Source organism: Felis catus, chromosome C2, assembly GCF_018350175.1.
Source record: "Felis catus isolate Fca126 chromosome C2, F.catus_Fca126_mat1.0, whole genome shotgun sequence".
Lineage (NCBI taxonomy): Eukaryota > Metazoa > Chordata > Mammalia > Carnivora > Felidae > Felis > Felis catus.
The window spans coordinates 128,781,454-128,795,598 of NC_058376.1; the positions used below are offsets into that span (position 1 = coordinate 128,781,454).

General features: G+C 39.7%; 1 protein-coding gene across 1 annotated transcript in view; it reads right to left on the bottom strand.

Moving 5' to 3' along the window:
- Positions 1-7,114: 7,114 nt before the first annotated feature.
- Positions 7,115-14,145, bottom strand: part of INHCA (inhibitor of carbonic anhydrase) — a 57,231-nt gene continuing 50,200 nt past the window's right edge. The window contains exons 14-17 of the mRNA XM_006936404.5: positions 10,354-10,418; positions 9,663-9,847; positions 8,137-8,323; positions 7,115-7,304 (exon numbers count right to left, since the gene is read on the bottom strand). Of these exons, the coding sequence (XP_006936466.2) occupies positions 7,270-7,304; positions 8,137-8,323; positions 9,663-9,847; positions 10,354-10,418 (472 nt within the window). The 3' untranslated portion in view covers positions 7,115-7,269. The remainder of the gene's footprint in view (positions 7,305-8,136; positions 8,324-9,662; positions 9,848-10,353; positions 10,419-14,145) is intronic.

The window sequence follows — 14,145 nt, forward strand, 5'->3', positions numbered from 1 at the left end:
ATGTGTAAAGGAACAAAAGTCACTGATCAAAGGTAGTCATGCAGTAGAAGCTGGTCTTCTCTGGCATGACATTTGCAGAACACCTGGACAGGCTTGGCAAAGATGGGAACAAGGTTAGAGGTCAGGGCCAGGGGCATAGTTTAGAGCTCCATGGCAGAACTGCTTTCAGGCAAAATTGTGAAACAGGCAACACGTTACGGAAGCTACTTCAGTCCCTACTCCAGAGTCCCTTCTGACAATTGACTTCTCCCTGACCACAAACTGGGATTACAGAGAGGGGAAAGAAAGGTTGTGGAATTCAGAGAGCATGGTATAAAGTGGGCCAGGACACCAGAATGTCAAGAAATCTGGATTTTAAAATAAGGGAAGGATCCTAGGTATAGGAATTTGTTCCCAGAAGTAGAGTTTATTCCCAGATTTGTATTTGGAAATCATCTGCCCAGTGCAAAGCAGGAATGTAGTGTTAATAAAAGTAGCATTAGATCTTGATAGAAATAAACATGAGAAATGTTCACAAATGCAAATATTAGGACAAGAGAAGGACACGGCCCTGGTTCTTCCTGATGGACAGCACCACTAAAGCTAGTGTGGTTTTGTCATTTACTTCTTTACATTCACTTCTATAGAGTAAGACTTTCAGTTATTCAGTAAATTAGTCAAGTTACTTAACTCTCGGTACCTCAGTTTCTCATCTAGAAAATGGGAATAATAATGCCTACTTCCTGGGCTTGTTATGAGAACTAAATTAACAATTAAAGTAAATCACCTAGAACAATAGCCAGCCCATTATTCTCCTTCTTATTTTTATTTGTGTCATGACCAGTGTCTTTCCCCTTTAAGTTCTGTGTATGCAGCACTGTGAGCCCAGCCCCTCAGGTCACATTGCATCAGGGAATCCTACAAGTGTGCTGACCACTAGGTGCTAGACAACGTATCATAGACAATACACCACACAGAGCCTGGCAGCATTATTTTGTCTGTATAGCAGTTATCTGTGCACTCCTTTTATTTACCTGTCCATTCTTGAGGGCAGGTACTGAGTATTATCATGTGCAGTCTGTGGAATAAAATGAGTATGAAACTGGAGTCAGAGATTCCTGGGTTTAAATCATAGGCCACTTAGAGAAGCTACATGATGTTGGACAAGTTACTTGTCTATTCCTATACTCTGTTTTCTCATTAGTAATAAGAATATGAATACCTATCTTCTAGGCTCATTTTGAATATTACTCAGAGTGCTATTAAAGTGTTGGCCCTGCCAGTACATGGCAATGACTATCATTTTTACAAAACACCTAGTATGGACTAAGTGCTAACAGCATGTTCAGTGACTCAGTGAAGTGACCCTACATAATTTCTCAAGAGCTTTGTCTATTGCTGATGGGCCCTTCAGCAGAACATACCCTGTGAGACCATTTAGTACAATGGCCTCATTTTACAGAGAGAAAAACTGAGGCCCAGCCAGAGGACATAACTTGGTAGAGTGCCCAGCAGGGCAGGCAAAGCTAGAACCTACTTTGGACTCAACATCCTGAGCTATCCTCATCATCCTGTAACTCACTGTTCTGGAGTGTCCCTCATATTTTCTAACAAGGTTATTTAGAGATTTCATTTCCCATTGCTCTTTCACCAAGAGAAGCCAAGTCCTGAGATCTTCAGGTGGGCCCATGAAAAGTGGCTGTTAAAGCTGAGCATAGTCTAGTACTCCTGGGGCAAAACAAACAGATCACTGATCCCTCTACTATTCCACAGCGAATGCCACTGTTTGATGTCCCTGCTCTCCATAGAAAAAGAAGAGTAAAGTCCACCTGGTTTCTCAGCTGTTCCAAAATAAACCTCTGGCCCATACAGGTCTATAGACAATTGGTGTCACCTGTTGGTTTCTACAATTGAATGGTTTTACCCTTTTAGTTCTAAATGTTCTCACAGATAGGCCTTTTACATAAATATGTACAACTTGCCAATATGTGCAATTTAGTAAGACTTATTAGCCCCACGGGGTAGCATCTGCCTGAAAACAGGTTAACTAGCCTCTATTTTCACCCCCAGAGGAAAGTGGCATGAGGTCACAGAAAAATCACTGGACACAAAAATTGTACACCAAGTAGTGTGTGTGTGTCTTGTGTGTGTGTGTGTGTGTGTGTGTGTGTGTGTGTGTGTGTGTTACTGGGGTGAAAGTACCAGGACTTTATTAAATCTGAAAGAGGCCCGGGGCACCTGGGTGGCTCAGTCGGTTAAACGTCCGACTTTGGCTCAGGTCATAATCTCATGATTCATAAGTTTAAGCCCCGCATCTGGCTCTGTACTGAGAGCTCAGAGCCTGGATCCCGCTTTGGATTCTGTATCTCCCTCTCTCTCTGTTCCTCCCCCACTTGCACTCCATCTCACTGTCTCTCTGTGTCAAAAATAAATAAAGAATAAAAAAAAGTTTTTTTAAATCTGAAAGTGGTCCATTGGTAGTCCAAATATGTTGAAATGTAAAACATTAATTATCTGTCTTCGTTTCAAATTCTTAAAATTCGAAGAAAATAGGGGCAGGATACTTGACAGCTCTTCCCCAGTGCCAGCGAAAGGTCTCTGTTGGACCATGGTCTTTGGGCTCTTGCCTCAAGGTTGTGCCATTGAAGACTGCAAGGTTGGCTCTCCAGTAGGGAAAAGTGGCGGTAGAAATTCAAGCCTCTCAGAGCCAATAGTCCCTGAGGCTTTGGGCAAGAAAACCTGAGGACTTTGTAGCAGGTAAAACTCTAGGAATCTTCCTGGAAGCCCAACATAAAGGATGAGCATGCAGGTGGCTTCCTGGGGACAGTCTGCAGGGAGATGACCTAGGACTAGATGTGAAAATACCTTTACCAAGAAGGACCCAAAAGATCTGGAGCAATCTGGAACTAGAAGTAGAATCAAAATTGTACAGAAAAGGGACAAAAGGGATGAAGGAACAAGAAAATCTAGATCAAAGTAGACAAGAATAAAACCGAAAAGCCCCTAGAAAGCAAGCTACTATGTTTTTAAATAATGCACAAAATGACAGAAGAGGGAGCTCTGTGAAGTAAGAAACGCTTTGCCAAAAATAGTCTTATTTTAAAAGTTCAGGGAAGCAAATCTCACCTAAAATTGAACAACAGAAAGTACCATGGTCAAATATCATATAAAGTTATTATAAGAAAAAATTGTATGTCCACGGACAATGAAAGCATACCAGAAAGATGTGCCCACAAAACACCTAGAGTCTGTAATCTACACAAAAGTATGAAGAGAGCCAGAAACAATAAAGATATGGATAAATATTAAATATTTTGTCATTTAAATTTTTCATTAAAAGATAATTGATGCTTGATATGATAAAAATTATTGTCAAGTTTCTTTTTTTTTTTTTCAACGTTTTTTATTTATTTTTGGGACAGAGAGAGACAGAGCATGAACGGGGGAGGGGCAGAGAGAGAGGGAGACACAGAATCGGAAACAGGCTCCAGGCTCTGAGCCATCAGCCCAGAGCCCGATGCGGGGCTCGAACTCACGGACCGCAAGATCGTGACCTGGCTGAAGTTAGACGCTTAACCAACTGCGCCACCCAGGCGCCCCTCAAGTTCCTAATGTATGTAGAAGTAAAACATGATAATAAGAGCACACAGATAAAAGAGGGAAATCAGTGGATTAGTGCAGTAAGCTTATGCTGGCTCACAAAAACTGTGTATATCTCTTCTAAACTCTGAATTCATTGACATCACTTTGGTAGCTTGAAATCATCTGCAGCAAAAGTATTTGCTCCATGGAATTGGCAAAAGATGCAGATCAGGGTCCTTTTTTTACCTTTAAGATCTGGTTATTAAAAGTTTATCCACATATCACTGGGGAAAGTGGAACAGTAATATTACAGGATCTTATACACAAAGTCATATAACATTACTTCTATTTTTTATTGAAGTATAACTAACATACAGTGTTATATTAGTTTCAGGTGTACAATATAATGATTCAACAATTCTATATATCATTATAGAGTGCTCATCAGGATAAGTGTATTCTTAATCCCCTTTATCTATTTCACCCCTTCCCCCACCAACCTCCCCTCTGGCAACCATCAGTTTGTTTCCTGTATTTAAGAGTCTGTTTTTTTGTTTGTCTCTTTTTGTTTGTTTATTGTTTTGTTTCTTAAATTCTACATATGAGTTAAATCATACGGTGTTTGTCTTACTCTGATTTATTTCACTTGTACCTCTAGGTCCATCAATGTTGCAAATGGCAAAATCTCATTCTTTTTTATGGCTGAGTAATATTCAATATACACATACACACACCACACTTTCTTTATCCATTCATCTATTAACACTTGAGTTGCTTCCATACTTTGACTATTGCAAATAATGCTTTATTAAACATAGGGGTGCAAGTATCTTTTCAAATTAGTGTTTTCATTTTCTTTGGGTAAATACCTGGTAGAAGAATTACTAGATCATATGGTAATTCTATTTTTAATTTTTTGAGGAACCTCCATACTCTTTTCCACAGTGACTGCAACAATTTGCATTCCCACCAACAGTGCATGAGTGTTCCCTTCTCTCCACATCCTTGCTAACACTTCTTATTTCTTGTCTTTTTAATTTAGCCGTTCTGACAGGTGTAACGTGATATCTCACTGTGATCACTGTGATTTTGATTTGAATTTCCTTGATGATTAGTGATGCTGAGCATCTTTTCATGTGTCTGTTGGCCATCTGTATGTTCTTTTGAAAGATGTCTTCTGCCCATTTTTAATTGGATTATGTCTTTTTGGTGTTGGATTATTTTGTTTTATTGATGGTTTCCTTCGCTGTGCAAAAGTCTTTTTATTTTGGTATATTCTCAATAGTTTAATTTTTCTTTTGTTTCCCTTGCCTGAGGGGACATATCTAGAAAAATGTTTCTACAGCCAATGTCAAAGAAATTACTGCCTATGTTTTCTTACAGGAGTTTTTTGATTTCAGGTCTCACATTTAAGTACTTAATCTATTTTGAATTTATCATTATGTATGGTGTAAGAAAGTGGTCCAGTTTTATTATTTTGCATGTAGTTGTCTAGTTTTCCCTGCACCATTTGTTAAAGAGGCTGTCTTTTCCACATTATATGTTCTTGCCTCTTTCATTGTAGATTAATTGACCATGTAATCATGGGTTTAGTTCTCAGCTCTTTACTATGTTCTATTGATCTGTGTCTGTTTTTGTGCCAGTACCAGACTGTTTTGATTATTACAGCTTTGTGGTGTATCTTGAAATCTGGGATTGTGATACCTCCAGCTTTATTCTTCTTTCTCAAGATTGTTTTGGCTATTTGGGGCCTTTTGTGGTTCCAGACAAATTTTAGTATTATATGTTCTAGTTCTGTGAAAAATATTGTTGGTATTTTGATAGCGATTTCATTAATCTATAGATTGCTTTGGGTAGTATGGACATTTTAACAATATTTGTTCTTCCAATCCAGGAGCATAGAATATCTTTCCATTTGTGTCATCTTCAAGTTCTTTCAACAATGTTTTATAGTTTTCAGAGTATTGTCTTTTACCTCCTTAGTTAAATTTATTCCTAGGTATTTTATTATTTTGGGCACAATTATAAATACAACTGTTTTCTTAATTTCTCTTTCTACTTTATTATTGTATATAAATGTAACAGATTTCTCTATGTTAATTTTGTATCCTGGTATAACATTATCTGACACTAGTATTAAAACAAAGATAAGTATTGCAAACTTTGGAGAAGACATTAAAAAATAAAAGAATAGGTAAAAGCCAGTAGAGAAGATAAAATAGAATACTAAAAAACAATCCAACAGAAGGCAGAAAAGAGGAAGTAAGAAACAAAGAACAAATGAGACAGAAAACAAATATTAATAACTACATTATATATAAATGAACTAAACACATCCTTTAAAAGGATAAAGATTATTGCACTGAATGAAAAAAGAAAGACCCAACCCTATGCTCTTTATAAGAAACCCCCCCTTAATATAAACAGATGGATTAAGGTAAAAGAATGGAAAACAATATGACCAAGCACACACTAGTCATAAGAAAGGTGAAGTGGGCATATTAATATCCAATAAAGTAGACTTAAGACAAGAAGTATCACCAGGGACATAGGAACATTTCATAATGATAAAGCAGCCAATTCATCAAGAAAGCCTAACATCCTAAATGTGTATGACCTAACAGAACAAAATATATAAAGCAAAACCTGACTGAACTGGAAAGAGAAATGAGCAGATCCATACTTACAGCTAGAGATTTCAATCCTCTTCTCTCGGTGATTAATGAAAAAGTAGATAGAAAATGAGTTAAGACAGAAGATTTGAACAATAACATTAACCGACCTAACCTAATTGCTGTTTATAGAACTACACTATATATTACAGATCTACACACGATAGAATTACACCCCAAAATACAGAATACATATTTTTTTCAAGTGTACATGGAAGGATGGCAAGTCCTGTACTGGTTACTCTTTCACAGGCAGAAACACAAGTCCACACTCATAAAACTAACATTTAACAATGTATAACTTAGGCTCCCATTCAACTTTTACTGAGGCACTATCATAAGCTGCAATTATGGTAACACTAGGTATGACAAAATCTCTGATAAGAAACTAACTTAAAAGAAATGAGTATAAATCCCACTTTAAGGAAGTTGACTATAAAAGGGTAGTAAGATTAGATTTTTTTGCAGTAATTTTAATGTTTTCCAATTAATCTGAGTCAGGATTTTGATTCCACTTGACATTGTGAATTTTAAATGCTCAAATAGGTTTTTAAAATACACAAACTCGTTCCTTAGCCTTTGTTTTTATTATGTAAGTCCTTGATACAGCACACACTGATGCTTTTTTTTTTTTGGCACACTTGTAATCACCACTCAGACTCCCTTCAGACATATTTCTTGCTTATATTCTATTTAAGTGACTTGACTCTTGGGTAAAATAAAGAATGGGGAGGGAAGATGAGCTAGTCTTATACAGTTCTTTACAAAGGTACAATTTAATAGATATTAGATTCAGAAGCATAACTCTAGTATAAAGACATAGTTTTCTCCCCTCAAAAGAAATCTGAGAACATTTAATGAAGTTTTCTGAGAAGACACAATAATTTTCATTCATTTTAATTTTTTTATCAGTTCCAGCACACAATTACAAAATAACTGAGGTTAACACAGGCCCAGGTGCAGACAAGTGAGAATGTGTCCCCACCATATCTCAGGCACTGAGCATCCCCATATGGTTGTCCACTTTGATCAGTGTTTAATGTACGTGGAATGTACAGGCATCCAGAAGTTCTGTGAAGCAAAACATAAGAGAAAGAACTTCAGGTACTGCCTATGCTTGCTAAACACAATTCTGTTCCTCTTTTCTAAAAGTAAACGCTAGGTAATAACAATTTTTTTAAAAATCTCTATCTGTCTATCTATCTCCTGATGTCAGTGCTATACTTAAATACCAACATTTTCCTTTCCTCCTGCTCTCATCATCTCCAACACATAATATAATTCAACAAAAATTCAGGCACACCCCCAGCAATTTGATTATCCCAGCTCTAATTTTATTTCTCCAACTTAATCCTTTTTGAGGCAGCTATGCCATTCTAAAATACATACGCATATATAAAAACATATATATGCATGTATAAACTATGCCATTTTAATATATATTTATTTATATATTTAAATATAAATATACATATATAAAATATACATATAAAAGGCATATTAAAGTGCTAACTTCATTTTGTTTCTATTAATATTATTTATACATTTGACTTAAAATCTTTGAAAATTGATCCTCTATGAGTCATGCTGTGGGTCATCTCCCAACCTTCTCCCTACACTGAAGTGCTCACATGTGTACCTTTTCATTTTGTTAGCAAAAAAAATGGAAATGCACAAGTAAACAAGTCCGATTTCCAAATGATCTCAAGTTCTATTGTACTCTCTGTCTCCTTCAAATGATTTGGTCTTTTCTCAGGTAGTCTTATACTGTTGTCTAATTGAGTTGCTTCACTGGTAAGTCTGAATCCTCCTGCAGGGCCAGGAGCAAGCCCTCTCCATCTTTATGTTCCTATCAGTACAGGCCCAGGGCTTGGCTTACGAGGGTCCTTAATACTCTACTCACCAGAGTGTAAACATGGTTTCATGTTAGCAATGGCCATAAGATACTCTGGTCCTAAGTATTTTCTGTAAGTTGTTTCATCCTGAAGGTTAGCCAAACATGCAGTGTCATCACTGAAAAGCAGATCCTTGTTTGAGGATTCAAACATCTGGAACATCCTGTATTCAAACCCATTTCTTCCAAAGAGCTCCTGAGTCAGACAGACAGACAGACAGACAGGCAGAGAGTGAGCAGCAGCACCGGGGAGCACAAGGTTGTGTATTCTGCCTCAGAAGATCTAAGTCTGCTGGACTGCTTAGCTCCAGCACCTGGAACCCTGGGGCACAGCAACAGTTTAGGAGGCACCATTAATGGCAAAGAGCATGGCCTCTGGTTCAGATCCTGGGCCTAGCTTTTGTTTGTCATGTGACTGTAGGAAAATTCTTTAGTAAGCTCAGTAAACCTTGTTTACTCATTTGTAAACAAAGATAATAACCCTAAATAGTAAGATGATATATGTAAATTAACTGCTAAATAGGAAAAGCTTCAAGTTGGCCACTATATCACAGTTCCACCAATCACTGCTGGATATTTTCAACTTCCTGGGTCACACTTGCCTGTCTTCCTGCTGTCCGAAGCCCTTGCTGTCTTGCCTCTGCTATTCCCTAGATGTGCCCCAGGCACCTGACCATTTCCATCTCTTCCTACCCCTCCTCTCCTTTCTTTCGTTCAGCCCCCCTGTAGCCATGGGGGCAGTTTGCCCTTTGGGAGATACACCCCTTCAAAAGTCCATGACCAAGAGCCTTTTGTTTTGCCAGTTCTCCCTGGGTCATAATCCTTTAACTGGGATGTGTGGGCAGCATATGCTAAGACATGGAATGTTCATCTGGGGCTCTTCCAGGAATGGGATGTGTGAGTGCAAAAGGCAGATGAAACTTTGGGTTTTCCTTAAGATCATTTGATTTAGACATCCTGCTACTCCATAGCCCTTGTTGGCTGCCTGTAGAGGTCATGAGTTGTTTGAATGTTAGCTCTGGAACTTTCATGAAGCCTGAAACAGTGCTTGGCCTGCCCAGGTTCATTAATGCATTGGGACCCACCCTAGGTCAGGTAGAGCAGCCTCCATTCTGCTCTTCCCACAAATACCTCACCCTTGTGTTAAGGGCTCTGAGCCAACACACTTATTTCTGTGACAGAAGAAGAAAGAGACAGCTCTCATGGAGGAACTGAACAAGTCCAGGAGGTACCAGGAGTCTGCTCAGAGAAGCAAGTGAGTCTCAGGGAGATGCTTCAGATATCCACATGTCCAAGGCTTTTTTCAGTCCACTTTGATACCCTAGACAGCCCCAGAGCACAAAGTGAACATGGCCACCATCTAGCTTTCTGCTTTCATCAGAGGCAGGGTTGCAAGAATCTAGTTCCACATCCCAGGGATAAAGTCCCAGGGAGAAAGGGTATGAGACTGGGCTGGGTGTGCCTATCAGCTCTGCAACTGACCTGAGCACTCAGTTGGGAGGACTGTGTGGACAGGACCTCCTGTGTGGCCATACCTGTTGGTTGAAGAGAATTCTGCGAACAAAATCTGCCTTATCTTTCCTTGAGACCACGGCATGATTTGGGACTCTGGCTAGGTGGCAGCTCTGAGCTTCAGTCACAGGTTTCCTGGTACCATCGAGGCACAGCAGCTCAAAGTCTTCATGCTTCAGATCCTTAGCCCATGCTTCAGTGTTCTTTCCTAGGGGGAAGGAAGGTGGGTCAGCCACAGCAGACAGCTTTGGTCAAGGTGGCCTCACCGGGGGATGTGACCAACCACCAATGTCTGGGAGAATCATAGAGACATGGAAGAATGAAATAATAAGGCTTTAAAAATAAAACAGAAAAGAAAATTCATTTTCGGTCCTGTTAAAGGCAAAGATTTCTTAAACATCCCCCAAAAAAGCACTAGCCAAAAAGGAGAAGATTGGTTGAACTATATTAAAAATTAAATTTTAACTATATTAAAAATGTAAATGTTAATCAAAAGACATCATTAAGAAAGTGAAAAGTCTTTCCGAGAGGGACAAGATATTTTCAATCCATATAGCTGATAAAAACTTGTATCCAGAATATTTAAGGATTGCCTATATATTAAGGGAGCTAGACACGCTTTAATAAACTTTCCTGGTTACCTGACTGGGGAGTGACTTCCCATAAGAGACTCAGATTTTTTCCAAGGGAGGAAAGGACAGTACAGACACATACCGTCAGTGTTCTGAAAGACTGTGTGATCCTTCACAAAGGCCACGTCTCCCTTCTCAACCAGACACCTGCACAGCAAGGGTCCAGTTAGTGAGGAGGATCAATAGGAGTGAGAGGGAGAGACACCCAGAGGGAACCACCTAGGGGTTCACACCCCCTCCACTAGAGCCACCAGGCACACCTAACACTGACCACATCCACACACACAACTGTAACATCCAACTGTCCCTGGGAATTAGAGGGGAAATGTAATAGAAAAAGAAATCTGCCTGGGGTGCCTGGGTGGCTCAGTTGGTTAAGCATCCGACTTTGGCTCAGGTTATGATCTCATGGTTCGTGGGTTCGAGTCCCACGTTGGGCTCTGTGCTGATAGCTCAGAGCCTGGAATCTGCTTCAAATTCTGTGTCTCCCTCTCTCTCTGCCCCTCCCACGTTCATGCTCTGTCTCCATCTCTCTCTCAAAAATAAACACACATTAAAAAAGAAATCTCATTTTGTTTCTATTGTAGATAATAACCCTTGTTTGGTTCCTTATTTGAAATACTGATTGGTTTCTCCAGAGAAGATGCTTGTGTTCTCCTATTAACAGGGATATTCAAGAATGGCTCTTTGGTTGGATCAGAACTCACATCAGAGGGGCACCTGGGTGGCTCAGCTGGTTAAGCGTCCAACTTCAGCTCAGGTCATGGTCTCACGGTCCGTGAGTTTGAACTCTGCATCGGGTTCTGTGCTGACAGCTCAGAGCCTGGAGCCTGGTTTGGATTCTGTGTCTCCCCCTCACTCTCTGCCCCTCCCCCACTCATGCTCTGTCTGTCTCTCAAAAATGAATAAATGTTAAAAAAAATTTTAAAAACTCACATCAGAGATTAAAGTCAGCATGGAAGACATGATTTTGAAGGAGTCTTTTCACATTCAGATGTCTAGTCAGCTTTAATAAAAGTTAATGTGCACCACTTAGATATATTTCATGATTAATCCCCTGAAAAATGTTTCTCTGTGTTTAAGGTCCATTTTTTATGAGAAATGTTGAACATACTAAAAATCAGTTCTATGACATCCAGTCAGTTGGCAATTGATACTAATGATTCATTATCAGGAGCACCTCTCCAGTTTTCTCTAACTTCAGGTCCCTCTATACTTAGCTAGGATCAGTTACTCCCATTCAATTTTCCTAAGCCTTGCCCTATTTCTTTCCTCCACCCACTCTCCATGTAGTCCCAGTGCTGAATAAGCACGATCATCTGCCTCAGGTGTGTCTGTACCTCAGCAGGGAGGCAGACCAGAGACCCTCCCGATCATTAACTTCTCTGGGGCATTCCTGTGTTCCTTGCTCTACTCTAGATCTGTGATTCTCAAAGTGTGAGCTGGGATCAGCAGTATAGGTACCAGCTGTGAACCTTTTAGAAATGCGAATTCTTGGGCCCCACCCCAGACCTACTAGATTAGAAACATCTGGGGGTGGGGCCCAGCAATCTGTGTTTTAACAATCTCCCCAGGAGATTCTGTGCTGTAGTGGTGAGAACCACTATTTCAGATAGCCACCTCCCCATTCTATAGAGTAGTGACTAAAATGTTTTCCAAATTTCCACATACTTCTATCTCTCCAGATTCCCTCTCCCCAATACTCACTCTGACATGTCCTCCTGCTTCCCAGAGAAAACACAGATAACATCACATGGGCTTTCTTCCAGCCAAATCTGTCAGTCCAAGTCTCCAGTGCTCTTCTCCTGCCCATCAGGCACAGAGAAGAAACAAAGGTCTCCCTCCAGCAGGTGTCCTCCCCAGGTGCCTTGCATCCCATTCCTGCCCATACTCTCAGGCACTTTCTCATAGTTTTCCTCTTTCTCTTATGCAATTGGAGTCTTTCCCTGTTCCCTGGGCTCTTTTTATCAGCATTTATACTTCTTTTTTTTTTTTTTAAACAATAATCCCTGTTTTGATTGCCCTCAGCAATGGACCTCCCTCCCCCGCTCATCCAAACACCTACAAGTAATCATTGCACTTACAATCAGCATCCCTTCTCACCACCCTCACTGACCCCTGCTGGTCAGTTTATGGGATTGACTCACTATTGAATCTGCTCCCACCAGATCCAGGGGCCAGTTCACTATACTCATTTTATCTGGTCTCTCAAGTTCATCCTTTCCCCAGTTTGAAATGTTGTCTCTGTTATAGACCAGATATAATGTGTCCACGTATAAGTGTTGGAAGTCTATTCTCTACCACTGATTTGTCATTTTTGCACATAAACAGCTCTGTACTGATCATAATATTGCAGTATTATATAGTATTACAACATAATTTTTATATCTAGGGAAACAAAATTCCCTTTATATAATTTTATTTAAAAATTATTGACTTTTGTTTGTCTACCAAGCTTTAATATTTTGAGAACTGACTCCTTCCCCCATCTCCCCCAATCCACCTGGTCACGGTGGAAGCAGCTAAAACTTTACAATGCAACATCACTGCATGAGTTGTGTGAACTCAAACTTTCACTGGAACTGGGCTGACAATCCCATTTCTTGAGAATTGGGACGAACATATTATAGTCTGTGCTTTACTGCTTCTGTAATAATGTTAATCACAGACATTTCCTTCCATGTAGACTGAAAAATAGAGAAAACCATCCTGCAGGGAAAGACAAAATGAGGCAGATGTGGAGGGGACGGGGGGAAGGGAGAGGGAGAGAGAGAGAGGCAGGGTATGTTCCCTTATGCTAAAAATTAATTCACTGTTTATCTAGAATTCTAATTTGGCTGGACATCCTAAATTTTATCTGGCAACTCTTGCCTTATAGTATCTTGCCTGTCTCCTGAGGCTCAAATCTTAGTCCTTACAAGGTGGAAGCTCCTTGGGTTTTTTCACTTGCAACCAAAGGAGTCTTTATTCATTACATTAAAGAAAAAAAATTAAACAAGTAGATAAAATATATAGTATTATATAGAGTGAAAAGTGCTTTAAAAAAAACCATAAAGCAAGAAAGGGGGATGTGAAATATTGGTAAGGGCATGTGTGTGTGTATGTGAAATTATAGTGGCCAGGAAAGACTCCCTGATAAATCCTAAAGAAAATGAGGAAACTAGCTATGATATGAGGAGGATGAATACTCTAAGTGGGAATAAGAGCAAGGACAAAGACACTGAGGTAGGAGTGTGCCTGATGTCTTCAGGGAATAGCTAGGATGCCAAGATGGCTGAAGTAGATACAGCAAGGGGAAAGATGTAGGAGATGAGGTCACAAAGGGCTTTCCCAGGTCATAAAGAGGCCTTATAGGTCAAAGAAGGACGCTAAATTTTACTTTGAGTGATATGGGAAATTACTGGAGGGTTTTAAGCCGAGAAGTGTGATACTCTGATTTATATTCTAACAGAATCACTCCTGCTGATATGTTGGGAATAGACTGGACGTAGGAGGGAGAAGAGGATAGAGCAGATGCCTCCTAACCCTTTAAGAATGTATGATAACAATCTGGAGAGAGATGATGGTGGTTTGGATCAAGGTGATATCAGTGGAGATGGGTGATGAGGTCAATTCTGGTTACCCTTTGCAGGTAGAGTCAACATGATTTGATGAAGGACCAGATATGGAGTCTGAGAGAAAGAAAGTAGACATAGATAGCAGACACTAAGGTTCTGACTTTTTTCCAAAAGGAAAAATGGAGTTGCCTGTAACTGATGTGGGTAAGACTGCTGGAGGTACAGGTTTGGGTGGGAGTATGTGAAATTTTAGAAGCTCAGTTTGGGACATTTAAATTTGAGACAGTGATTAGAAATCCAAGTGGAGATGCCCACTA